Source organism: Dipodomys spectabilis, unplaced genomic scaffold (genome assembly GCF_019054845.1).
Source record: "Dipodomys spectabilis isolate Male_0828 unplaced genomic scaffold, ASM1905484v1 ptg000492l, whole genome shotgun sequence".
NCBI lineage: Eukaryota > Metazoa > Chordata > Mammalia > Rodentia > Heteromyidae > Dipodomys > Dipodomys spectabilis.
In genome coordinates, this window is record NW_024871169.1 from 923139 (window position 1) to 950789 (window position 27651).

Sequence of the window (27651 nt, forward strand, 5' to 3'; positions counted from 1 at the left end):
ATAGAAAGTATATGTGGCAGGCTGGCAAGGTGGCTCAGTGGTAGAATGCTTGCCTTGCAGGCATGAGGCCCTGGGTTCGATTCTTCAGCACCACATTAGCAGAAAAACCCAGAAGTGGCGCTATGGCTGGAGTAATAGAGCACTAGCTTTGAGCTAAAGAGCTGAGGGACAGCGCCCAGGCCCAGAGTTCAGGCCCCATGACTGGCCAAAAAAAAAAAAAAAAGAAAGAAAGAAAAAAGAAAAGAAAGTATATGTGTCTTGCAAAGCACAAACTATTTACTATCTTGCTGTATATATAGTTTGCTGACTTCTGTTGTACAAGAACTTCTGTTCCTACTGTATAGGAAAATGAGCTTTGGCCCTTTACATGACCCTTAGTATGTTATTTGCAGTTATCACAGCCCAAGAACGTTTCTGTAGGTGTGTTATCATGTTTTCTTTGGTGTATATAGACTCAAACGTCTTAGGTCAGTGACTCTCATGCATTATGGGTGAAGTTCTGCTCAGGTAGGAAAAGTGTGGAAGAGGAGGCTGCAGCTGGTTGTTTGAAGAGGGTCAGAGAGCCTGAAAACTGGGCAGTGGGGCTGTCAATCTGTTTATTAGTCAGCGATGCTGAACCCCAGACCGCTTATCTCTGTGGTCCCAGACTTCAACCCGCTAGGAAATGGTGGAGAATGACAGAGGGAGATTAGGAGGACAAACCGGCCTCCTTTGTCGCGGATATTTAGACACTCCACCCGAGTATTGAGTCCTGGGAGGGTGAGGGCATAAAGACAATCCTCTAGTTCCCCCATTGGTGTGTGCACACTTCTTACTACAGCTTGAAAACAAGTTCCCCGTGGAGGAAGGTAGAGAGCTGTCACCAATGAGAAACTCCTCTCTCGTGCTCATTCTGGCCCCGCGCACTAGCATCATAATTTTCCAGATGAGAAAACGGAGCACAGACCTTCTCAGTGACTTGCCCACGGTCTCATGGCAACTCAGTTGCCTTATCTGCAATGCAACTTGAATAACGGGAACTATCTCAGAACCGTGGCTTTCTACAATGCCTGACACAAAATACTTGACACTCCTTTCCATGTCACAACAATGTCAATAGTTACTATTGCCTGCGTGCGTTTTATGTGCCCTTCCTAGTAAATAGTAACTTAGCATTTATAAGTAGCATCATGGCTATTTTGGCTCTCAGCCAAGAGACCAGCCCGCTCACGCTAAGTCATAATCACGCGCCGCGCGGGAAAACTCCCGGAAGGAAAGGTGTCCCTTTCTAACTTCCTTGCTTGCTTTCAGATCACCGCATCGAAAGATAGCGCGACCCAGAGGGTTCCTGATGTTACCAGAAAATGATAGAGGAATACCGGCCGCTCCTGGCAACCAAAGCCTGGAGCGGTGGCGACTAGAGGGAGGGGCAAATATGGCCGAAACTAGGTCTCCAGATGATGGCGCAATCACAGTATGTCACGTCACTGTTGGGAGCATTGTCCGTTGTTTCCCCCCCCCCCCGTGAGTTCGCGACAGGTGTGGCCTGCGAGAGGGGCGCAGCCATTCGGCGCGCTTCCTTTTGTGGGCTGGACCGGGGCGGGCTGTAACAGCTACTGGATCCAATGGAAAGAAAGATATGTGTCACCCGGGGCTCCCTGAGTCGCAGGGAGGTTGGCGTCACGAATCAGACACGGCGAAGGGGATTGCGCGCTGTGAGTAAACCGAAAGGATTGGTTGCTATCGACTGCTTGGCGGGGAAGATGGGAGGAGCCTGGAAGACGGCGGTTTGGGACTGGCTGGAGAGAATTGGCGAGACTTTAGAGGACTGATTTAAGCCGTGGGGTGGGGTCTTATGGAAGGAAGGGGGCAGGCCCCCGTGAATATGGGCTTGTTGAAAGGCTAGGAGCAGAATTTGAAAGAGTGGAAAGTACTGATCCGGCGGGATAAAGGGGTGGGGCTAAGTGAGTCGTTAGTGTGTGAGCGCGGATGGGTCTGGCTGAGTGAAAGCGTGGGTGTTTGTAACGGGGCGATAGGCCGGAAAGGGCAGGTTTGTGAAAGGATACAGGAAGGGGTGTAAGAAATGAGTGAGGCTTGATCGAGTGAAAGGGACGGTGAGTTGCTGGAAAGAGCAGGTCCTAAAATGTCCGGATTGAATCTGAGGTTAATTGCTCCCAGGAAAAGGCGAGACGTGAAAGAAGGAGGGGGGGGGGGGGGGGAAATCATGTAAAGGGGGCGTGGTCTAGTGGAACAGGCGGGACCAGGTGGGATGGGCACCTCAGTGGCTCGAGAGGCCCTGAAGGGGCGGGATTTAGAGGCACTGCGGATTGGGTTCCTGGGGCCCCTTCGGACCCCCTAACCCCCTCAAAACCACTATCCCGCCAGAGTCGCGTCAGGGCCCGAATCTCCCCAGCTATGACTTCCACCTGCCAGGATTCCACAGCCTCCAGGCAGCGGAAGGGTAGGCAGAATCCCCAATCGCCTTCTCACGATGTGAACGCCATCACGGTGAGGCCCGAGATGTTTATTATTACCCTGATGGGGAGGGAAAGCAAGCTAACCAAGTCTTGCACTCTGATCCTTCTCCCTGATTGGCAGAAGAGAACTGTTAAGAAGGGTGCTGTGCCCCGCTGTACTCCCAATCTATCGGAGATAAAGAAGAAAGGAAAGATGAAGAAGCTTAGCCAACCAGTTGAAGAAGACCTAGTCATGGGGCTGCAAGGGCTGGTGAGAGGGGCCTGGCGCGATGTGGCATTCTGTAACTAACAAAACCCTGTTTCTATGAGTAGTGTGAAATGTTTCCTCTAATTCAGCCCCTGAATGGATATATCTTTTTTCCCCCCTCTGCAGGATCTTAACCCTGAAGTGAAGGTAATGATTGGTACTGGCTTGGTGTTTGATGAACAGCTAAATGATTTTCATTGCCTCTGGGATGACAGGTGAGGCTGGATCCTCCAAACTACAAAATTACAGACTTAGACAGTCCTCCAGCAAGAATGCTTTCTAACAGAAAGGGTAGACCATTTCTTTCAAGGTCAAATCTCAATTCTACATCCTGACCTCTAAGATTCCATGGGATCTGGCTCTATATCACCTTAGTGACTTCATCAGCTGCCACCATCCCCATGCGCTTCACTTTGTTTTACCTATAGTGCTGTTCTTCCAGCTTTGCCAAACACTTCTTGCTTCAAATCATGACTGATCCCTTTTACAACTCAGTGCTTCTCTCAGAGCCAGACTCTCACAGTCAGTTTGCCTGATCTGAGCTGTTTTCCTAGCCTTTGCCATTGTTTGTTAATCATTATATTCATGCATTTACTCATTTAAAAGCTACCTCCCTTAACCTGATCTTAGGCCAACTCATAAGCACAAAAATCTCATTTGTGGAGTACATATGAGGAGTGTATGAGAGTAAACAAAAATAGAGAGCTAGAGGCTTGGTTTAAGTAGTAGTATGCCCGCCTAGCAAACCTAGCACACTGAATTCAAACCCCAGTACTGTTTTGGTTTTTTTTAAGCCTTGAGAATAATGACGGAGTCTTTTTGTGTGTGTGCTGGTCGTGGAGCTTGAACTCAGGACCTGTGGTAGTGTTTGTGAGCTTTTTTTCCTTCAAGGCTACCACTTGAGCCTCAACTCCACTTCCAACTTTTTGGTGGTTAATTGGAGATAGGAGTCTCATGGACTTCCCTGCCTGGACTGGCTTCGAACTGTCTTCGAACTGTCATCCTCAGATCTCAGCCTCCTGAGTAGCTAGGATTCCAGATATGAGCCACTGGTGCCCTACCTGGAGCTGTTTTTTTCTCTTTTTTTGCCAGTCCTGGGGCTTGAACTCAAGGCCTGACCTGGGCACTCTACCACTCGAGTCACAGCGCCACTTCTAACTTTTTTGTGTATATGGTAATAAGGAGTCGAACCCAGGGCTTCATGCATGCTAGGCAAGCATTCTACCACTGAGCCACATCCCCAGCCCTGTAGTCATTTTTGTTTTTGTTGTTATTTTCATACTGGGACTTGAACTCAGAGTCAGGGAACTCTCCGTAGCTTTCTCTCAAGGCTGCTGTTATACCACTTGAGCTCCATCTCCACTTCTGAGATAAATGGAGTCCTATTTCCTTCATAGGGAACACAAAATGTTTTGCTTTTTCTGTTTGTCCACACTTTAACCCTGTTATAATAAATCTTTTATAAGACTTTCAAAACAAAAAGGAAACCCATGCCTTCAGGGAAAGGAGAAGACAGAAGTAAGCAAACAAGTAAATGATATAGTGTATTAGAGATAGCAGTGCTGTGGGAAAGGACTAAGGTGTGTGAGAGGGTAATGGAAAGTTGGATGGAAACCAGACGGTGGTTCAGGCCTGTGATCCTAGGTAGTCAGGAGCTGAGATCTAAGGATCACTATTTGAAGCCAGCTGAGGCAGGAAAGTCTGTGAGACTCTTATCTCAATTAATCACAGAAAGAGCTGGAAGTGGCACTATGGCTCAAGTGGTAGAAGGCCAGCCTTGAACTGAGCTGCTCAGGGACAGTACCCAGGCCCAGGGTTCAAGCCCCAGTATCAGCAAAAAAAAAACGTTGGAAGGGTGTTTCCATTTGTAATACAAGCGGGTGAAAGCCTAGCTGGCATTTGAGCTTGGGTCTGAAGGAGATAAGGGAGTGAGCTATAGTGTCATCTGGGAGAAGGATTCTAGGCAGGAAAATGGCTAGAATGAAATCTTTGGAGCTAGCTGAAGTGTATGTGTTTCAATTGAGGACAAGGGAGACCAGTGCAGATGAAACAAAGAGAATGAGGGGTCAGAAAGTTGGTGTGCACATTGTTTAGTGCCTTCTGGGTTATATATATAAGGAAGATGTCAGCTTCCAAAGGGAAGTGGATGGTAGCTATCAAAGGGATTTGTTTGTTTGTGTGCCAGTCCTAGGGCTTGAACTCAGGGCCTGGGTGCTGTCCCTGAGCTATTGGTACTCAAGGCTAATGTTCTACCACTTGAGCCTAGCTCCATTTCCAGCATATTGGTAGTTTATTGGAGATAAGAGTCTCAGCTCCTGGGGCTGGGAAGGTGGCTCAATGGTAGAGCACTTGCTTTGCATGCTCGAGGCCCTGGGTTGGATTCCTCAGCACCACATAAGAAAAAAGCCGGAAGTGGCGCTGTGGCTCAAGTGGTAGAGCGCTAGCCTTGAGCTGAAGAGCTGAGGGACAGCGCCCAGGCCCAGAGTTCAGGCCCAACGACCGGACCAAAAAAAAAAAAGAGTCTCAAGGCCTTTCCTGCCTGGGCTAGCTTTGAACCATGATCCTCAGAGCTCAGCCTCCTGAGTAACTAGGATTACAGGTGTGAGTCACCAACTCATCAAAGGGTTTTTTTTTTTTTCTTTTCTTTTTTTTTTGGTCCAGTCGTGGGGCCTGAACTCTGGGCCTGGGCGCTGTCCCTCAGCTCTTCAGCTCAAGGCTAGCGCTCTACCACTTGAGCCACAGCGCCACTTCCGGCTTTTTTCTGTTTTTTGCTTATGTGGTGCTGAGGAATGGAACCCAGGGCCTCAGGCATGCAAGGCAAGCACTCTACCATTGAGCCACCTTCCCAGCCCCTCATCAAAGGGTTTTGATGAGTGAAAAAGCCATGTAATAATGTGAAGCCTGAGTTCAAGTACCAGCTGAAAAATAAGAAAAATAATGGTATCTGTGTTTCTAATGTTGTCTCCCATCTCTCCAGCTACCCTGAAAACCCTGAAAGACTCCATGCCATTAAGGAACAGCTTATCCAGGAAGGCCTTGTGGATCGTTGTGTATGCTTTCCGGTGAGTTCCATAGCCAACACTAGATGGAAAGCAGGGATCTGGCAGGACCTACTTTAGGTGCAGCCTACTTTAAGCTCTTTATTTCTCATGTCTCCTCAGGCCCGGGTCGCAGAAAAGGAAGAGCTCATGTTGGTTCACAGGTGAAGGCTTAGGAACCCGGTAGGGCGGGGAAGAGGTTGTTCTGGACCAATAAGAACAGGCTGAATGATTTGGTCAGGAATTTCATGGACTTGGGCAAGTAGCTGAGCCTCTCTGAGACTGCCATTTTTAGGAAACTGAAGTTCCTCAGGAGGGCTCGATATATAACATGTGCTTAGAATGTTAGCCCATGATGATATGCTTTTATTATAATCTGGTTGTATAAACAGGTGCTGAATGTGTGCACAGTGATGGAAGGGTACCCCCAGGGAACTGCGGGAACTCAGTAGGAGGTTTGGTGCAGTATGGCTCAGGAAAAGCTAGCTTGATAGTGGAGAGTGATAAAGCTGAGCTATTTATTTATTTATTTTGTTAGTTATTTAGTGCTGATCCTGAAACTTGAACTCAGGGTCTGGGCATTGTTCCTGAGGGCCTGGGTAGTGTTCCTGAGATTCTTTTTCTCAAGGCTGTCACTCTACCACTTGAGCTACAATGCTACTTCTGGCTTTTTCTGAGTAATTTATTGGAGATGAAAGTCTCACAGACTTTCCTGCCCAGGCTGGCTTCAAACTGTGGTCCTCAGATCTCAGCCTCCTGAGTAGTTAGGATTACAAGTCTAAGCCACCAGTGCCTGGCTGCTCTTTTGCTCAAGGCTAGCTTTCTACCACTTAAGCCAAAGTTACACTCTAGCTTTTTTTTGTCAGTTGTAGGATTTGAACTCAGGACCTGGGCTCAGTCCCTGAGCTCTTTTTTTTTCCCCCCAGTCATGGGGCTTGAACTTGGTCTGGGCGCTGGCCGTGCACTCTTCAGCTCAAGGCAAGCACTCTACCACTTGTTCCACAGTGCCACTTCCGGTTTTCTGGTAGTTAACTGAAAATAAGAGTCTCACCCACTTTCCTCCCTGGGCTGGCTTTGAACCACAATCCTCAGATCTCAGCCTCTCTTGAGTAGCTAGGATTACAGGCGCAAGCCAGTGGCGCCCAGCACTTCTAGCTTTATTTTTTTAATTATCAATTGGAGATAAAATTCCTATAAACTTTCCTGCATGGTCTGGCTTTGAACTGTGATCCTCACATCTCAGCCTTGTGAGGATTATAGGTATCAGCCACTGACACCCAACTAAGTTGAGCTTTGAGAGGAAAAAGAAGAGTCTAGTAAAGAGAAGGGCTTGACACTGATGAAAGTGGACTATACAACTCATGGATGGAGATCAGAGGAAGGAAGTGGGAGAGAGTAAGGGAAGGGAAGACACTACAGAAGGAAATTTTAATCCCTCTGTACATTACCTTTATAATAACAATAAAGTAAGTAACAATTTAAAAAAAACACACAAACCAAAACCGGGTGCGGGTGTAATCCTAGCTACTCAGGAGGCTGAGATCTGAGGATTGAGGTTCAAAGCCAGCCCAGGCAGGAAAATCCGTGAGACTCTTATCTCTAATAAACCAGAAGTGCCGCTGTGGCTCAAGTGTAGAGTGCTCACCTTGAGCTGAAGAATGCAAGGACAGCGCCAAAGCCCAGAGTTCAAGCCCCACGACCAACCAAAAAAACAAAACAAATAAAACAGGGCTGGGAAGATGGCTCATTGGTAGAGCACTTGCCTTGCATGCATGAGGCCCTGGGTTCGATTCCCCAGCACCACATTAGATAAAAAAAAAGCCGGAAGTGGCGCTATAGATCAAGTGGTAGAGCACTAGCCTTGAGCTGAAGAGCTGAGGGACAGTGCCCAGGCCCAGAGTTCAGGCCCCACGACCGGACCCAAAAAAAAAAAAAAAACAGAAACCAAACATCTCCAAATAACTGAATAGATGTGGGTATGGGCGTCGAGAGAGAGAGAGTGGGCGGGGGTGGGGGGGGCGGGAGAGGCTGGGAATATGGCTTAGTGGTAGAGTGCTTGTCTAGTATGCATGAACCCAGAGCTGTTTTTCCAGGTTGAATCTGGGGAAAGCCTGATTTGATTGGTGTGTGGTAAGCTTAGTTAGGGAGGGTATAGGACCCTGAATCTCATGACCCATCTGTGTTCCCAGCCCAGAGTACATTGACCTCATGGAGACAACCCAGTACATGAATGAGGGAGAACTTCGCATACTGGCAAACACCTATGATTCAGTTTATCTACATCCGGTATGGATAAGAACCATGGGGTTTGGGAGTGGCAGCAATCCTGGGGTCCCTCCATCCCTATGCCCTGGGGAAGAAACAGAGCAGATAAAACAGATCTTTCACATCTTCTTTGGCTTCCCACTTTTCCAGAACTCTTTTATTTGTGCCTGTCTGGCCTCAGGCTCTGTCCTTAGACTAGTAGATGCGGTCCTGGGAGCTGAGATCCGGAATGGCATGGCTATCATCAGGTATTTGACTTTTTAAATTTGAAAAAAAGCCTTTCTCCTAAAATATATTGACGTGGGTACTATCTACATGTAGTTTCAGAATCAAAAGACATGAGCCTATTAATAAATAAAGTCTTCCACCCTTGTTGCCCAGACATTTGCTTCCTCTTTTGAGAGGTAGTCATTATGTGACAGTCTTTTTTTTTTTGCCTGCCTGCCTGCCTTCTTCCTTCCTTCCTCCCTCCCTTCCTCCCTTCCTGTCTTTCTGACTTTCTGTCTGTCTCTTTCTTTTTTCCTTGCCAATCCTGATGCCTGAACTCAGGGTAGCTTCTTTCATTTCCAGCTTTTTTGGTACTTAATGAGAGATAAGAGTGTCATGGACATTCCTGCTCAGGCTGGCTTCAAACTGCATTCCTCAGATCTCAGCCTCTTGAGTAGCTAGGATTACAGGCATGAGCCTCTATCACCGGGCTCCTACAGATAGTCTTATTCAAAGAATAGCCATCACATTTAATTGATTCTAAGATGTGCATTCTCTCTCTCTCTCTCTCTCTCTCTCTCTCTGTATATAGATGTGTGTATACATATATATGTATATATATGGAACATCTTGAAATCCAGATACATATAACAAAGAGTGACATCTTAAAATCTAGTCAGTATTTTCTGCTTAGTTGGCCTGTAAAGTCATAGACACACCCCACTCCTCCCATCGTGACTGGCTTTCTTTTTTTTGGGGGGGGTCCGGTTGTGGGGCCTGAACTCTGGGCCTGGGCGCTGTCCCTCAGCCCTTCAGCTCAAGGCTAGTGCTCTACCACTTGAGCCACAGTGCCACTTCTGGCTTTTTTTCTTTTTGCTTATGTGGTGCTGAGGAATCGAACCCAGGGCCTCAGGCATGCAAGGCAAGCGCTCTACCACTGAGCCACCTTCCCAGCCCGTGACTGGCTTTTTAGAAGTGACAAAATGCAGAAGATAGAACCTTTGTCCTCCCTCAGTTTTTTTCTTGCAGTGCTGGGGATGACCCAGGATCTTGTACAACCTAGGCAAGCGCTCTATCACTAAGCCACCCTTGAGCCTCCCTTCTAACCTTTTAAAATCACCGGTGATAGTAAGCATGTAAACGCTCCTTTCTAGAACATGTATTTTTCACTTACATGTCTTAGAAAGCTTGCTCTAACAGTATTTAAGTTAGGCCTCAGTAGATGTCATTGTACAAGTGCACTTTTTATGCTAACCACTCACCAACTGATGGGCGCTCTGATTCACCCCAATCATTTGTTATGGTGGGACATTTTGTAAACATGTTGTTTTACCTTTATGTTATATAGGCTATGGGCTACATCCCTGAAGCAAATGACTGGATATAAGAATGTATGCATGGATAACCTTTTTTTTCTCTTTTTTTAAAAATATATTTCACTTTGTAGCACAGGCTAGGCTAGAACTCTCTGTCCTTCTATCTCAGCCTCCTGAGTTCTGGGATTAGAGGAATCACTACCATGCTCAGCCAGGGCATGGATAACTTTAGTCAATATTTTATGTCTTCTCTGGAGAGAGAACAGTAGATTGGGGGTTGTAAGGACTTAAGGACCCCAGTTAATCAGTTGCTAGAAGATTTATCGTGTCAACACTGAAGGAATTGTTGGTCTAGGATTGGGAGCCTGGGAGAGCCTATCTCTCTATAGAGGAAAGCTTTCAAACCTTGGGCCTTTCCTATCCTGTGCAGACCTCCAGGACACCATGCTCAGCGTGATCTGATGGGTGGGTATTGCATGTTCAACCATGTAGCTGTAGCTGCTCGTTATGCTCAAAGGAAGCACCACATTAAGAGGTCAGTGCCTAACAGTGGATACGATGGGGGTGGCATGGGGTCAGCTACCCCATGGCCCCCTGGTATAGCGTTTCCCTCCCTTTCCTCCCACAGGGTCCTTATCGTGGACTGGGACGTTCATCATGGCCAAGGAACACAGTTCATGTTTGACCAGGATCCGAGGTATACCTTGTCCCAATCATCCACAATTCCTACCCTTCTAGACCCAGCCAGAGGGGCTAGAAGGAAATACATTCAAATTCATTGGGCCTACCTGGTAACAGCATGTGTGCTGCCCCCTGTGTGTCTGCTGCTTCATAATGTCATGCTGAGGCAGGGTGTTATCCCTGAGCTTTTTTACTCAAAGCTAGTGCTATTATTTGAGCCACAACTTCCAGCTTTTTGGTGGTTAATTGGAGATAAGAGTCTTGTAACTTTTCTCCCTGGGCTGGCGTCGAACTGTAGTCCTCAGATCTCAGCCTCCTGAGTAGCAAGGATTACAGGTGTGAGCCACCAGAGCCTGGCTGTCAGTAAGGAACATTAATTACTAAATCGTAGTTTTTTTCTAGTTGTCTATCCAACTGACTACACAGAGTCTACTTTTTCCTTCAGAAGTCTTGAGCTCCCATGGCCCTTTGTTCTCGAGACATCATTTTATTCATATGCTGTTGCTGGCAGTTTTTTTTTTTCATTTCTTTGTTTTTTGGTGTGTTTATCTGTGTGTCTATGTCTTTTTCATTACTGTGTCTCTGATAGATCTCTCTTTCTTCATAGGGGAATTTGAACTTAGGGCCTTACACTTGATAGGGCCTTACACTTGATAGGGTGGTGCTCTATCACTAGAGCCATGTTCCTAGCCCCCTTTTTTTTTGTCGGTTGTAGGGCTTGAACTCTGGGCCTGGGCACTGTCCCTCTTCAGCTCAAGGCTAGGGTCCTACCACTTGAGCCACAGCGCCACTTCCGGTTTTCTGGTGTTTTTTTTGTTTTGTTTTGTTTTTGGCCGTGGGGCTTGAGCTCTGGGCCTGGGCACTGTCCTGCAGCTCTTCAGCTCAAGGCTAGCGCTCTACCACTTAAGCTACAGTGCCACTTCCCGTTTTCTGGTGATTTATTGGAGAGAAGAGTTTCATGGACTTTCCTGCCCAAGCTGGCTTTGAACTGTGATCCTCAGATCTCAGCCTCCTGAGTAGCTAGGATTACAGGTGCCTAGCCCTTTTTTGCCTTAGCTATTTTTTGGTCAGTTGTGGGGCTTGAACTCATGGCCTGGGTACTTTCAGTGAGCCTTTTTACTTAAGGCTAGCATTCTACACTTGAGCTATAGCCTTAAGGGAAAAAAAAAGCTCAAGTGACAGCACTCAGGCTCTAAGTTTAAGCACCAGGACTGGCACTAAAAAACAAACTCCAGGGGCTAGGAAGGTGGCTCAGTGGTAAAGCACTTGCCTTGCATGCATGAGGCCATGGGTTCAATTCCTCAGCACCACATAAGCAAAAAGAAAAAAGCTGGAAGTGGCGTTGTGGCTCAAGTGGTAGAGCACTAGCCTTGAGCTGAATAGCCGAGGGACAGCGCCCAGGCCCAGAGTTCAGGCCCCACGACTGGACCCCCCCCCCAAAAAAAAAAAACACCAGGCCTAGTAAGGTGGCTCAGTGGTAGAGTGCTTGCCTTGCATGCATGATGCCCTGTGTTCGATTCCTCAACACCACATAAGCAGAAAAAAAAAGCTGGAAGTGGCACTGTGGTTGAAGTGATAGAGCACTAGCCTTGAGCTGAAGATCTGAGGGACTGCGCCCAGGCCTGAGTTCAGGCCCCACGATCCACAAAAACAAACAAACAAACAAAAAACACCAAAAAAAACCCTAAGGGACAGCATCTGGGCCCTGAGTTCAAGCCTCAGTACACACACACACACACACACACACACACACACACACACACACACACACACACACACACACACACACACACACACACACACACACACACACACACACGAAAGAGGAGAAATTCAGCCTTAGTTTCTGAATCAGGTTGGAGGGACTGATCAGAAGACAGGGTGGACAGATGGATGATAGATTATTCATTTTGTTTCCTTAGAATGAAGCCCCACCCCAGCAACTCCACATCATACCTGTTCATCTCATCTTCTCTGTCTGAACCTGTACATCATTTTTTAGTTGAAATCTATATATATATCATGTCTTTTTATATCTGTTTTTCATGTCAGTCCCTCTCAATGCTGTGACAATTGACTTTTCTCACCTATAAAATAGAAGTAGGGATATCTTAAAAGGTACTGGGGAGAAGAGACTGGCCTGATGACAATCCTAGACAGCTCCTCCATTCCATACACAGAACCAGCTTCCTCTCCTCACTCTTGGCCTCTAGGTCCCCTCATTTCCTTCAGGAGAATCTCTAAACTCTCCTGTCCTGGGATTCTTTTCAGCTTTTGCTGTCTTCACCAAGGCCCTATGGGCCTCGTGTTATAGGTTTTATCCTGCTCTTCCTACCTTGACCTCAGACGAAGGTACCAAAATCCTCAGACATCAGCCTCCTGAGTAGTTAAGATTATAGGCCTGAGCCCCTGGCTCCCAGATTACCTTTATTATTTCTTATCCTCGGCATTTAACCCAGAGCCTTTAGGGCACAATCCTTCATTCTGTCTTTTATCTGTCCCCAGTGTTTTATACTTCTCCATCCACCGCTATGAGCAGGGTCGGTTCTGGCCCCACCTCCAGGCCTCTAACTGGTCTGCCATAGGTTGTGGCCAAGGGCAAGGATACAACATCAATATACCTTGGAATCAGGTCAGTGTCTGATCACTCTTAAAGTGAGGCCCAATTCTATCCAACACCTTATGGCAGCTAGCTGACTATCCCCTATGTCTGCAGGTGGGGATGCGGGATGCGGACTACATTGCTGCTTTTCTCCACATCCTGTTGCCTGTTGCTTCTGAGGTTCTGGGGATTTGGGGAAGGTTGGGATAAGGGGCAACATTGAGGGGGGTGGTCCCTGAGGGTAGGTAGCCTCATATACTCTTTCTACCCATCACCCTATAGTTTCAGCCTCAACTGGTCCTGGTAGCTGCTGGATTTGATGCCCTCCAAGGGGACCCCAAGGTAAGGCAGTATCTCTGGGATAGCAAGTGTACAAAAGGGGGTGTATTTAACCAGGCTTACTCTTCATGTTTTTTCAGGGCGAGATGGCTGCCACCCCTGCAGGGTTTGCCCAGTTAACCCATCTGCTCATGGGTATGGCAGGAGGCAAGCTAATTCTGTCTCTGGAGGTAAGTGACTCAACTTCATCTTACCCTGGGCACCTTAAACATTTTAAGAAAAAAACTTTTCTAGAAACGGAAGTATGGCTGAAGTGGTAGAACACTGGTCTTGTGCTAAATCGCTGGGAGAGCAACTTAGCCCTTCCTTAATTAAAGCCTCAGTACCAGCACACAAAAAAAATGAAGAGGGCTGGGAAGGCAGCTCAGTGGTAGCGTGCTTGCCTTGCATGCAAGAGGCCCTGGGTTCGATTCCTCAGCACCACCACATAAGCAGAAAAAGCCAGAAGTGGCGCTGTGGCTTAAATGGTAGAGTGTTAGCCTTGAGCTGAAGAGCTGAGGGACAGTGCCCAGGCCCAGAGTTCAGGCCCCACAACCAGCAAAAAAAAAAAAAAAAAATGAGGAGAACTTTTGGACTGGGTATGGCTTCAGTGGCAGAGCACTTCCCCAACATACTTTTGAGGCTCTTGGCTCCATCTTTTTTTTTTTTTTTCTTTGTCAGTCGTGGGGCCTGAACTCTGGGCCTGGGCGCTGTCCCTCAGCTCTTCAGCTCAAAGCAAGCACTCTACCACTTGAACGACAGTGCCAGTTCTGGTTTTCTAAGTGGTTTTTTGGAGATAAAAGTCTCAGGGCCAGCCGGGCACGGGTGGCTCACGCCTGTAATCCTAGCTACTCAGGAGGCTGAGATCTGAGGATCACGGTTCAAAGCCAGCCCGGGCAGGAAAGACTGTGAGACTCCTATCTCCAATAAACCACCAGAAAACTGGAAGTGGTGCTGTAGCTCAAGTGGTAGAGCGCTCGCCTTGAGCTGAAGAGCTGAAGGACAGCGCCCAGGCCCAGAGTTCAAGCCCCACGACCGACAAAAAAAAAAAAGTCTCAGGGCCCTTCCTGCCCAGGCTGGCTTTGATCTTCAGATCTCAGCCTCCTGAGTAGCTAGGATTACAGGCTCACCACCAGCGCCCAGCTTCTTGGCTCCATCTTCAGCACTGCAAATTAAAAAAAAAAAAACAAAACTCAGCCAGGCCCTGGTGGCTTAGGCCTGTAAAGGAGGATTGCGGTTCAAAGCCACCCCTGGCAAAAAAAGTCCCCAGGAGACTCTTATCTCCAAATAGCCACTCAAAAACCAGAAGTAGTGCTGTAGCTCAAGTGTTAGAACATTAGCTTTGAGCACAAAGAGGCTCAGGGACAATGCGTAGGTCGTGAGTTCAAGCCCCACAACTGACAAAAAAAGGTCACAAACCAGCTGGATGCGAGTGGTTTACATCTGTGATTCTAGCTACTCAGGAGACTGAAATTTGAGAATCCTTGTTCAAAGCCAGCCCAGGCAGAGAAGTCTGTGAGACACTTATCTCCAATTAAGCACCAAAAAAGCCATAAGTGGAGCTGTGGCTCAAAGTGGTAGAATGCAGCCGGGCTGTGGCTCATGCCTGTAGGAGGCTGAGATCTGAGGATTGAGGTTCAAAGCCAGCCGGGCAGAAAAGTCCTTGAGACTCTTATCTGGAATAAACCATCAGAAAACCGAGAAAGTGGTGCTGTGGCTCAAGTGGTAGAGAGCTAGCCTTGAGCTGAAATGCTGAAGGACATCACCCAGGCCCAGAGTTCAAGCCGTGTGTGTGTGTGTGTGTGTGTGTGTGTGTGTGTGTGTGTGTGTGTGTGTGTGTGTGTGTGTGTGTGTGTGTGTGTGTGTGTGTGTGTGTGTGTGTGTGTGTGTGTGTATATGTGTGCGCGCGCGCATATGCATATATAGTGTTACCTAATACAGTAATTATTATCAGTATTCCCTGGTAATGTGGTAACATAGACATGTCTGATCCCTACTCCCTTTCAGGGTGGATACAACCTCCAGTCTCTGGCTAGGGGTGTCAGTGCATCTCTCCATACCCTTCTGGGAGACCCTTGCCCTATGCTAGAGTCCCCTGGTGCACCATGTCAAAGGTGAGCCTGAGTGGAGGTGGGGAAAAGGGAGACTCTTGGGCTAGGAATGTGGCTTAGTGGTAGAGTGCTTGCCTAGCATGCATGAAGCCCTGGGTTCGATTCCTCAGTACCACATAAACAGAGAAGGCCGGAAGTAGCACTGTGGCTCAAAGTGGTAGAGTGCTAGCCTTGAGCAAAAGGAAGTTCAGGGATAGTGCCCAGGCCCTGAATTTAAGCCCCAAGACAAGAAAAAAAAGCGGGAGACCTTTCTTGCCCACCTGGGGGCCATTTCATCCAGTTTCTCCCTCTTCTGCCCCCAGTGCTCAGGCTTCGGTCTCCTGTACTCTGGAAGCCCTAGAACCATTCTGGGAAGTCCTTGTGAATACAGGTAGGAGGTGGGGGGGAGGGAGAGTGGACTTGATAAGATCGTGCATGTAATATACCCTGTAGGGAGGGACAGCACTCTCTGAGACCTCCTGTTTTGTGTGCCAGTACTGGGGCTTGAACTCAGAGCCTGGGTGTTCTTTAGCTTTTGTATGTGTGTGTGCCAGTAGTAGGGCTCAGGTCCTAGGAGCTATCCTTTAGCTTTTTCGCTCAAGACTGGCACTCTACCACTTGAGCCACAGCACTACTTTCCATTTTTTTTGGTTTTTGTTTTTGTATTTTTGTCCATCTCGAGGCTTTAACTCTGGGCCTAGGCACTTTCCCTGAGCTCTTCAGTTCAAGGTGAGCACTCTACCACTTGAGCTATAGCACCACTTCCTGTTTCTGGTGATTAATTTGAGATAAAAGTCTCACAGATTTTCCTGCCTGGGCTGGCTTTGAACCACGATCCTCAGATCTCAGCCTCCTGAGGAGCTAGGATTACAGGTATAAGCCACCAGTACTTGGCTACTCCCTGTTTTTTGGTCGTTAATTGAAGATAACCATCTTACACACTTGTCTGCTTGTGGCTGGCTTTGTACCATCTCATCCACCAATGGCTGGCCCCTTAGCTTTTTCACTCAAAAGCTAGTGCTCTACCATTTATCCAAAGCTGTACTTCTGGCTGTTTGGTGGCTAACTGGAACTTAGTTTCACGGACTTTCCTGTATGGACTGGCTTTGAACCATGATCCTCAGATCTCAGCCTCGTGAATAGCTAAGATTACAGGCGTGAATCACTGGTGCCTAGGCCATCTTGGTTAAGGAGAGTCGTAGTCTCTCCACCAGACCCAGATTTCAGGCTTTTTGTGTGTTTGAGTTACATTTGTCACAGTATGATGGGGATCCAAATTGGGGAAGTAGGGTGAAGGTGACTTCTCCTTGCAGTTGATAGTACGGAGGAGGACAATGAGTCTGGAGACAACTGGGACGAGAGACAAGAGGAAGGGGAAGGACCCTTGGGGGCCACTTCACTGCCAGTCCTGACATGGCCCACGCTACAGCATCGTACAGGATTGGTCTATGACCAAAGAATGATGAGTCACTGCAACCTGTGGGACAAGTATGCATTTAGAAGGCTGGAATGAAGTTGGTGAGGGACACTTCTCATAAGCCACTAAACCCTTCTCTCTGATTTTATCTCCACTGCTAGCCACCACCCTGAGACACCCCAGCGTATTTTGCGGATCATGTGCCACTTAGAGGAACTAGGGCTTGCAGCACGCTGTCTCCACCTGCCTGTGCGGCCTGCCACTGATGCCGAGCTCCTTACCTGCCACAGGTCAGTCTGTACTGAAAATAGGTAGCCACAAGACTGTGGTGGTTCTCTGGGGGGGGGGGGGGCGGGGGGGGCGGGGGGGCGGGTAGAGCTTGGGGCTCCCCTTCCATTGTGGGTGAAACTGCTGCTCACCTATTCTTGACTCAGCATGGGGTGGGAAATGGACAGATCTACCCAACTGTCTCTATATTACCTCCAGTGCCCAGTATGTGGAGCGTCTCCGGGCTACAGAGACAATGAAAACCCGGGAACTGCACCGCGAGGGTGCCAACTTTGACTCCATCTACATCTGCCCCAGCACATTCACCTGTGCTCAGCTAGCTACAGGTGCTGTCTGCCGCCTGGTGGAAGCTGTACTATCAGGAGAGGTGGGTCCTCATGAGATGGCATTGGGCTAGAGAGAGGAGATCCTGGGGGAATGGGAAGAGAGCCATCTACCACTTACACTCTCTCCTTGAAAGAGCTGAACAAGGCTGGAGAGAGGTAGTGGGAGTGTCTATGCTCACTGGGAATTGGGATTAATCCCACCAAGCAGGTGGTGGACTGGTGGAAGGGACAGAGAAGAAAGAGGGAGCCACAAATATGATGGCCAGGGATCCGGTCTTACTCTTCATTTCTCCCCTAAGGTTTTAAACGGCATTGCTCTGGTGCGCCCCCCTGGACACCATGCAGAGCACGATGCTGCTTGTGGCTTCTGTTTTTTTAATTCTGTGGCTGTGGCTGCTCGCCATGCCCAAGCCATTAGGGGGACTGCCTTAAGGTAAGAGCTCCCTGGAGACACCCCCACCCCACCCCCACCATCACCACAACCTGCTCCTTGCAACAATCTGGACCTCCCCACCTCTGGCCCATAGTACCAACCCCTAGAACTTTCCCAGAAACAAGCCAAGGATCACTGAAGCTTCTCCCCAGACAAAAACCAAAAAGAATCCTTTCAGCACTTCCCATGCAAGACCTCTAGATTTTGCCACCAGGATCCTGCACAGGCAGCAGCGGCTCATGCCTATAATCTTAGCCACTCAGGAGGCTGAGATCTGAGGATTGAGGTTTGAAGCCAGTCCAGGCAGACAAATCCATGAGACTCATATCTCAAGCTAACCAGAAAAAAAGCCAAAATGTAAACAGCCAAGCAAGAGCACAAGGCCTTGAATTCAAGCCCCAGTTCAGGGGTTCTGTCTTAGCATTCCTGACCACCCCCTAGGAGCCAGCATGTGAGACTTGGCCATCCAGGCCCCTCCATTTACCTAGTCATTCCCCAGAAAAGCCCAGAGGCCAGGATTTATCCTCATACTAACATCCAACCCTTTCCCAAGAGACCAAAGGTTCTGCTACCCAGCAACGAATGCCTCTGCAGACCCCACGCAACTAGCCCTAGCCCTCTTCCAAGGGACAAATATCTCAGCTTACTCAGATGCTATTCCCTCTCCAGGATCCTAATTGTGGATTGGGACATCCATCATGGGAATGGAACTCAGCACATCTTTGAGAATGACCCCAGGTAAGGGATAGAAGCTAAGGACAAAGGGTATGGTGAGGGAAGGGGCTGACCATGCCCCTAACCAGCTATGGCTCCTTTTTCTTCCCATCCTGTTGCCCACAGTGTGCTTTATATGTCCCTGCACCGCTATGATCGTGGCACTTTCTTCCCCATGGGGGATGAGGGGTCCAGCAAACACGTAGGTCTGGCTGAGGGCATGGGCTTCACTGTCAATGTGGCCTGGAATGGGCCCCGTATGGGTGATGCTGACTACCTGGCTGCATGGCATCGACTTGTGCTTCCAATTGCATACGAGGTAAGGCTTAGGTTATTACATGACACATCTATAAAGGTAGCAACATATGCCTGCCTTTGCAGCATGTGTCTGACTGCCAGGTGTCTGATCCTGTGAGACAGCCTGTGGGTGGAGATAGTAATGACTCTTGAGGCAGGGGTGGCTTTGATGATCTCGAACTTGTATATCTGTCTGCACACATGGCAGCATGTCATTGCTCTCTGTGTGACATTTTGCAAATAAGCAACTCTCTTGCTGCTGTATGTGATGGGCTTCTGTGGTTTCTCTGGGTATGAGGGCCTTCTTGATGTCTGGTAGTAGCCTGTGTGACCTGATTGGATCTGTGTCCTGTGTGACTGCTTGTCTGGGTATGAGAATGGCCATGAGTTGCCATCTGTGTGGAACTGAGTGTGCAAGGGAGGTGGGGGTTGGGTACATGCATGTGATACCACACAGACTGCTGTTTGTCATCTCCTATTCCCTATATAATACGTGTGATGGGGGGGGTGAGTTTTGGGGAGGGGTTGGCTGATGGTGTGTACATGACTGACTCAGTGAATGCATGTGTGAGCCTGGATGTGAGCACATGCCTCGATTTTTAGTTTCTTTTATTGTTTTTTGTTTTGTTTTGCCAGTACCAGGGCCTTGAACTCAGGGCTTGGGCTCTCTCCCTGAGCCTCTCTGTGTTCAAGACTAGCACTCTACCACTTAAGCCACAGTACCTCTTCTGCCTTTTTCTGTGTATGTGGTACTGAGAAATCGAACCTAAGGGTTCATGCATGCTAGGCAAGCACTCTGCCACTAAGCCACATTCCCAGCCCTATGTTTAGTTTTTAAATTTTTCCCCTGGCTACTAGGGTTTGAACTCAGGGCCTTTTGCTTGACCAGGTTTGATTGCTCAGCTAGTGCTCTACCACTTGAGCCATGCCTCAAGTGGAGATGGACTCTTTTTTTTTTTTTTTTTTGGTTCTGTTCGTGGGGCCTGAGCTCTGGGCCTGGGCGCTGTCCCTCAGCTCTTCAGCTCAAGGCTAGCGCTCTACCACTTGAGCCACAACGCCACTTCCGGCTTTTTTCTTTTTGCTTATGTGGTGCTGAGGAATCGAACCCAGGGCCTCAGGCATGCAAGGCAAGCGCTCTACCACTGAGCCACCTTCCCAGCCCTGGAGATGGACTCTTAACCTCTCTGCCTAGGCTGGTTTCAAACTGTAATCCTTCACATCTCAGCCTCTTGAGTAGCTAGGATTTACAGATGTGAGCTCCCAGACCTTGGCTGGCCATGTGCTATTTTTAGTCTTTGGCTATACACAAATGGCCAGGGTGACCTTATGTGTAGTGTATGTGCAAGTGTGTGAAGATGACTACCTCCTGTGGGCATTGTTAGTGTGGTACTGGCATGCATGTTTGTGACTATGCAGGGTTTAGCTATGGATTATTGCCCTCTGAGAAAGCAAGTGTGTGGTGCATGACTAATGTGGATGTGCAGTTCCATGTGGAACTGTCTGTGACCATCTGCATAGCACTTTCATATTCATGTGCATCTCGTGTGAGAGAAAACATGTCTCTACCTCTCCAATTCTCATGTCACCATCTTAATATCCTGAGTTTCCATGTCTCTTGTGCCTGTGACTTATATTTGTCTCCTGACTCTTATCTCATGTCCCCATCATGTCCACTTGTATTGTTTTCACATCCCCTAGGTCTGCCTAACATGTCTCTGTCTCTGGCAGTCTGTCCAAATCTCTGTTTCTCACATTGCCCTGTCTTCTGCTCTTTATTTTCAGGTCTGTAGTCTGCCTTCTCCCAGGCTCTAGGTCCTGAGTCTCCATGTCTCTGACTTGCCCTCCATGCCTTTACTTACACTCACTCCCATCACCTACTGTCTATTTAAGCCCTCCTCCTTCTCCTCCTCCTCCTCTTCATACCCATGTTTCTTTTTTCTCTTTGCCTCAGTTTAACCCAGAACTGGTGCTTGTATCTGCTGGTTTTGATGCTGCACAGGGTGACCCACTGGGTGGCTGCCAGGTGTCACCGGAATGTTATGCCCATCTCACTCACCAGCTGATGGGCCTTGCCAATGGCCACACTATCCTTATCCTAGAGGTAACTCTCGGGCCCCCTTCCCATGGTAGGAGGGCAGTTGGAAGAGTTGGCTGTGTCACTCGGTGAAGGTTCCTTAAATCCCTTTTGAGTATGAATCCATCTGGGGTCATGGGCATATAGTGTGCATTGATAATGACAATAACAGCTTTAATTGGGCCCTGACTATGCACAAATCACTCTTCTCAGCACTTTATTTACTTGATAAAGTACCCCTATAAAGTAGGTCTGCTTTACCTCATTTTCATCTCTCAAGATCTCAAGAGCAACTAGCTGGGCACTGGTGGCTCATGCCTGTAATCCTAGCTAATCAAAAGGCTGAAATCTGAGGATCATGGTTTGAAGTCAGCTCAGGACAGAAAGTCCATCATACTCTTATTTCCAATTAATCACTAATCCAGAAGTGGAGCTGTGGTTCAAAGTGGTAGAGTGCTAGCTTGAGCAAAAGAGCTCAAGGACAGTGGCTAGGTCTTCAGTTCAAGTCCCATGATCAACAAAAAAAAAAAAATCAAGGGCTGGGAAGTGGCTCAGTGGTAGAGCGCTTGCCTTGCATGCATGAGGCCCTGGGTTCGATTCCTCAGCACCACATAAGCAAAAAGAAAAAAAGCCGAAAGTGGTGCTGTGGCTCAAGTGGTAGAGCGCTAGCCTTGAGCTGAAGAGCTGAGGGACAGCGCCCAGGCCCAGAGTTCAGGCCCCACGACCAGACCAACAACAAAAAAAAAAAATCAAAGGAACCAAGGCACAGAGTGGAACAGTGTCATATATTTAATAATGGAAGATTGGGATTGTACCCCAGGCAGCCTAGCTCTGACCTGGAGTCTGCTTTTTACCACTGTCTGAATTGCTCCTAGCAAACCAAATTCCTGAACAAAGTAAATTTGCAGGTCCCTTCACCCCTGTGCCTAGGTGTCCTCATCTACAAGATGAGTCTGGCTACCCATGGCAGAGTGGCTGTATGATAAGAGATGTAAAATACTATGTCTCCTTACCATTAAGCATTGTCCACACCTTCATTTAACCCTCAACAAAAGTCAATGCTGTTATTATCACTATTTTTTTTGGGGGGGGGGTCCGGTTGTAGGGCCTGAACTCTGGGTCTGGGCGCTGTCCCTCAGCTCTTCAGCTCAAGGCTAGCACTCTACCACTTGAGCCACAGCACCACTTCTGGCTTTTTTTCTTTTTTGCTTATGTGGTGCTGAGGAATCGAACCCAGGGCCTCATGCATGCAAGGCAAGCGCTCTACCACTGAGCCACCTTCCCAGCCCCTATTATCACTATTTTACAGATGAGAAAAGTAAGTGACAGAGAAATTAACTGGCTGGCAAAAAGTCTGACTTACAGTGTACCCAGGAATGCTTGTGCCAGGCCAGGGTGGTGATTAAAATTGCAGACTAATAGCCAGGTGCTGGTGGCTCATGCCTGTAAATCCTAGCTACTCAGAAGGCTGAGATCTGAGCATTGTAGTTCAAAGCCAGCCCAGGCAGACAAATCAAGAATACTCTTATCTCTACTCAGAAGAAAATGGGAAGTAGAGGCATGGCTCTAGTGATAGAGTACCAGCCATTAACAAAAAAAGCCAAGTGAGAGTCTAAAGCCTTGAATTCAAGCCGCAGTACAAGAACAAAAAAAAAAACAAAACACAAAAAACAATGTAGACTATTTTGTCAGATAGCACATCTAGCACTAATTCTTCAATATGAGTTATCTAAGCATTCTGAGCCTTAGTTTCTTTATATGTGTAAAAAGGGAAACAGGTTACTATAGATGAAAAAGTTCAAGTCATGAGGAATCATATAGAGAGAAATACCAGTTGTTCATGTACAAGGTCAGGTCTAGGACTCCTGTATAGGTTCACACTACACATTTTGTGCAGGTCTGGACAGATCTAGGTGTGAGGCCAGGGATTCAAGGATAGTGTTAAGACAGTTTTCTGGATGGTGCAAAGGCATTTTTTTTTTGTTAGTCGTGGGGCTTGAACTCTGGGTCAGGGTACTGTCCCTCAGCTCTTTAGCTCAAGGCTAGTGCTCTACCACTTGAGCCACACGGCCACTTCTGGTTTTCTGAGTGGTTTATTGGAGGTAAGAGTCTCTCGGACTTTCCTGCCAGAGCTGGCTTTGAATCCTGATCCTCAAATCTCAGCCTCCAGAGTAGCTAGGATTACAGGCAAGAGCCACTGGCACCCAGCTTGAAGGCAGATTCTTTTTTTTTTGGGAGGGGGGGTCCGGTCGCGGGGCCTGAACTCTGGGCCTGGGTGCTGTCCCTCAGTTCTTCAGCTCAAGTCTAGCACTCTACCACTTGAGCCACAGTGCCACTTCCGGCTTTTTTCTTTTTGCTTATGTGGTGCTGAGGTATCGAACCCAGGGCCTCATGCATGCAAGGCAAGCACTCTACCACTGAGCCACCTTCCCAGCCTCCGAAGGCAGATTCTTCTACAGATTAAGCACCTGTGGTTGTGAGGATTAACTATGTTAGTATGCACTAAATATTTAAAATAGAATCTGGCAGAAAACAAACACTTGATGTTAGCTAATTACTAATGACTTTTGCAGGTAGGGGGGTACTGGTCCTGGGACTTGGGCCCTAAGCTGCTTTTACTCAAGGCTAGTGCTCTACCACTTAAGCCACAGCTCAAGGTTTTTAGGTGATTAATTGGTGATAAGAGTTTCTTGCCTAGGCTAGCTTCAAACCATAATCCTCAGATTTCTTTTGCTGGTCCTGGAACTTGAACTGTGGCCCTGGGCACTAACCCTGAGCTCCTTTTGCTCAAGACTAGCACTCTACCACTTGAGCCCCAGTGCTACTTCCAGCTTTTTCTGTGACTAATTGGAGATAAGAGTCTCAGAGCTGGCTTCAAACCACGATCCTCAGATCTCAGCCTCCTGAGTAGCTAGGATTACAGCCATGAGCTGCTGGTACCCAGCTAATGTTTTTTGGGTTTTTTTGGTCGGTTGTGGGGCTTGAACTCTGGGCTTAGATGCTATCCTTGTGCTCTTCAGCTCAAGGCGAGGCGCTCTACCGCTTGAGCCACAGCACCACTTTCGGTTTTTCTAGCAGTTTATTGGAGATGAGAGTCTCACGAACTTTCCTGCCCTGGCTGGCTTTGAACCATGATCCTCAGATCTCAGCTTCCTGAGTAGCTAGGATTACAGGCGCCCGGCTATCAGTACAGTTATTGCTACTTTGCACTTTGACAACCCAGTTTACCTTTCCCACAACAACCACCTCATACAACAAGTGGTGCCCATTTTACAAATGTGGGTTTCGTTCCTCCTACCACCCACCATTCTGGGCTTTGAGGGCCCTGACATGGGAAAGAAGGGGATTTAGGACTGTAGGATCCTCCCAAATTCCCCAAAGACCTTCCCACTGTTATCTTTTCCTCCCCAAAGGGTGGCTACAACCTGACATCCATCTCAGAGTCAATGGCTGCCTGTACCCATTCCCTCCTTGGAGATCCGCCACCCCTGTTATCGATGCTTCGGCCACCACAACCAGGGGCCCTGGCCTCAATTACGGAGACCATCCAAGCCCATCGCAAATACTGGCGCAGCCTGAGGGTCCTGAGTGAGTAGACATGGGAAAGTGGGGACAATGAAAAGAATTGGGAGGGGGGCAGACATTAGAGGCAGAAAAGGGGACAGCACTCAAGGATTTTCCTCCATGGTTCCAGAGGTAGAAGACAAGGATTCACCCTGCACTTCCAAACCCATCACCAGGAAGGCATCCCATCCAACCCATCTTAGGTTGGCTAAGGGGGTAACCATGCCAGAAGGGAAGGGTGTAAAAGCAAGCATGAGGAAGGTTACCTCAGCGTCATCTGCAAAAGCACCTACTGCAGTTCACACCAAAGTGAAGACAGCCAAAGTGACCACATGTGCTCAAAACAAGGCTCAGAGAGATAGTTGGAAATCAAAACTAACCTGGGACACCTCTGAGAACACTGTGGGAGGAGCCATGGTGGTCCAGGCCATCTTCGAGAATAGTGTTGGAGGAACCAAGATGAACCAGGCGACCTCCAATGAGACTGTGGGAGAAGCCATGATGGACCCGATCACCTTTGAGGAGACTGATGGAGAAGGAGCCGTGGTGGACAAGGTCATCTGTGAGAAGACTGAAGGAACCAAGGTAGACCAAGCCACCTCTGAGGACACTGTGGGAGGAGACACGGTGGATGAGGCCACTTCCAAGGAGACTGTGGGAGGAGACATGGTGGACCAATCCACCTCAGAGGAGACTGTGGGAGGAGACATGGTGGACCAGGCCACCTCTGAGATTGTGGGAGGAGCCAAGGTGGACCAGGCCCCCTCCAAGGAGATTGTGGGGGGAGACATGGTGGATCAGGCCACCTCTGAGGAAACAATGGGAGGAGCCAAGGTGGACCAGGCCACCTCCAAGGAGACTATGGGAGGAGACATGGTGGATCAGGTCACCTGCAAGGAGACCATGGGAGGAGCCAAGGTGGACAAGGTCACCTGCAAGGAGACCATGGGAGGAGCCAAGGTGGACGAGGTCACCTGCAAGGAGACCGTGGGAGGAGCCAAGGTGGACAAGGTCACCTGCAAAAAGACCGTGGGAGGAGCCAAGGTGGACGAGGTCACCTCCAAAGAGACTGTAGGAGAAGCCACCTCAGAGGCTACAGGGGAAGTCATACTAGACCAGACCAACTCAGAGGATGCTCTGGGAGGAGCCAAGCTGATCCAAACTCCTCTAGACTCAGACAGAGATAAGGAGATCTCACTTCAGCAGGGAACCACATTCCAGCTATCCCCCATTCAGCAGATTGGGAATCCCAGAATTTTAGAACCAGGCAATGAAGCTCAGGTAAGGCCACCACACCTGGGGCAAGGGAAGGAGAGTTAAGAATTGTTCTTGCTGGGCATGGTGGCATGCATCTGAATTTCAGCTACTCTGGAGGTAGAAGGATCTGGAGGATCATGGTTCAAGGTCAGTGTAGGCAAAAAGTTAGCAAGATCCTACATCAACAACCTGGTGTTGTAAACAACCTGGCACATGTAAACTGGGATGTGTAAGTAGGGGGATCACAGTCTAGGCTGACCCTGGTACAAATATAAGACCCTAACCAGGCATGGGTGGCTCATGCCTATAATCCTAGCTGCACAAGAGGCTGAGAACTGAGGATTACCATTTGAAGCCAGGCTCAGGAAAGTCAGTGAGGCTCATCTCCTATTAGCCAGCAAGAAGCTGGAAGTAGAGATGTGGCTCAAGTGGTAGAGCACCAGCCTTGAGCAAAACAGCTTAGGGACAGTGCCTAGGCCCTGAGTTCAAGCCCAGAACCAGCACCAAAACAAAACAAAAGGTGAGACCCTATCTGAAAAATTACAAAAGTTAAAAAGGGCCAAGGGTATGGCTCAAGTGGTAAGAGTACCTGCCTAGCAAGCATGGGGCCCTGACTTTAAACTCCAGTTGCCACCAAAAAGAAAAAAGAATTGGAGGGCTGGGAATGTGGCTTAGTGGCAGAATGCTTGCCCAGCATGCACAAAGCCCTGGGTTCAACTCCTCAGTACCACATAATCAGAAAAGGCCAGAAGTGGTGCTATGGCTCAAGTGGTAGAGTGCTAGCCTTGAGCAAAAGAAGCTTGGGGATGGGGCTGGGAAGGTGGCTCAGTGGTAGAGCGCTTGCCTTGCATGTATGAAGCCCTGGGTTCTATTCCTCAGCACCACATAAGCAGAAAAAGCCAGAAGTGTTGCTATGGCTCAAGTGGTAGAGCACTAGCCTTGAGCTGAAGAGCTGAGGGACAGCGCCCAGGCCCTGAGTTCAGGCCTCACGACTGACAAAAAAAAAAAAAAATTAGACTTCTCAGTTCCATCTTTTCCTTCTCTGTCCAGAGAGCCCTGGAAGATGAAGACCCAGAAGATGAAGGCCTACTGGGAGAAGCAGCTGGAGGTGAGCCTATTAATAACTCTCAGCTGGCATTTGGATCTGGGGAAGCTGCTGCTGCTGTTGCTACTATCACTGTTGCTCCTGACAATGATGAGGTGAGCTCAGGGAGAAGCTGGGGTTATGGTTTCTTCATCTTGCTTCCTCATATCACTAGACAGGGTCATACGATATATAGTAGAGAGATAAAGTCTTCAATTTAGTTTCACTTTTCCATCCTAGGACTTATTTTATGCTGTAACACCAATGCCTTGGTGCCCCCATTTGGGGGCAGTGTGCCCCATACCTGCAGCAGGACTGAACGTAAACCAACCTTGTGATACCTGTGGAACTATGGAGGAGAACTGGGTGTGTCTTAGTTGCTATAAGGTATGGAACAGAAAGGCAATGGAGTGGTGGCCAACCCAGCAACAAATCTAAGGGTGGTGCCAACCCCACTTCCCCATACTCACTCCCCCATCTCAGGTCTACTGCAGTCGTTATATAAATGGTCACATGGTCAGCCATTACGAAGCTTCTCAACACCCATTAGTCCTCAGCTGTGTAGACCTCTCTTCCTGGTGTTACCATTGTGAGGCCTATGTCCACCACCAGGTGAGTTGGGGCAAACCCTTTAACCCATGCACACTCACCCCCTACCCATGCCCACGTCCTTTCTGTGATCGAGTAAAGGAAAAACACAGACCCCCCCCTCCTCATGGTTGTCCTGTGAGGGTTTAAGGGTGGTGTGGGTTAGTCTAGGAGATAGAGTGGCTGAGGGCTGGAGCAGGCCAAGGTAAAGTCATCCTCACTTCTCTCACCTGCCTTCTTGTTGCCTCCTCCTCAGGATGTCCTCCATGTGAAGACTGTGGCTCACAAGAACAAATTTGGAGAGGACATGCCCTCCCCCAATTAAATCCCAGAATCCACATCATCTTCTACCTTTCCCAAGACCCCAAAATAAAGCAGCCCGAGTTCTT

At 48.4% G+C, this 27651-nt stretch overlaps 1 protein-coding gene across 19 annotated transcripts; it reads left to right on the forward strand.

The window, feature by feature from the left end:
• Positions 1-1767: 1767 nt before the first annotated feature.
• Hdac6 (histone deacetylase 6) lies at positions 1768-27651 on the forward strand. Of its 19 annotated transcripts, none has more exons than XM_042669201.1 (31): positions 1770-2487; positions 2578-2706; positions 2830-2918; positions 5681-5765; positions 5865-5905; positions 7931-8027; positions 8157-8254; positions 9960-10064; positions 10158-10226; positions 12716-12842; positions 12927-12992; positions 13095-13154; positions 13232-13321; positions 15138-15244; positions 15544-15611; positions 16534-16708; positions 16799-16927; positions 17124-17292; positions 17551-17684; positions 18354-18422; positions 18525-18717; positions 20647-20796; positions 24183-24357; positions 24464-25092; positions 25135-25176; positions 25219-25293; positions 25378-25614; positions 26641-26790; positions 26915-27061; positions 27158-27286; positions 27519-27651. In XM_042669201.1, the coding sequence occupies exons 1-31, from the start codon at positions 2395-2397 to the stop codon at positions 27585-27587; spliced, it is 3996 nt and encodes a 1331-aa protein (XP_042525135.1). In that variant the 5' UTR covers positions 1770-2394; the 3' UTR covers positions 27588-27651. The 19 variants fall into 19 exon arrangements, with proteins under 19 accessions (XP_042525142.1, XP_042525148.1, XP_042525149.1 ...); XM_042669199.1 differs by having other exon boundaries at positions 1770-2093; positions 2365-2487; positions 25135-25293; XM_042669198.1 differs by having other exon boundaries at positions 1770-2088; positions 2365-2487; positions 25135-25293.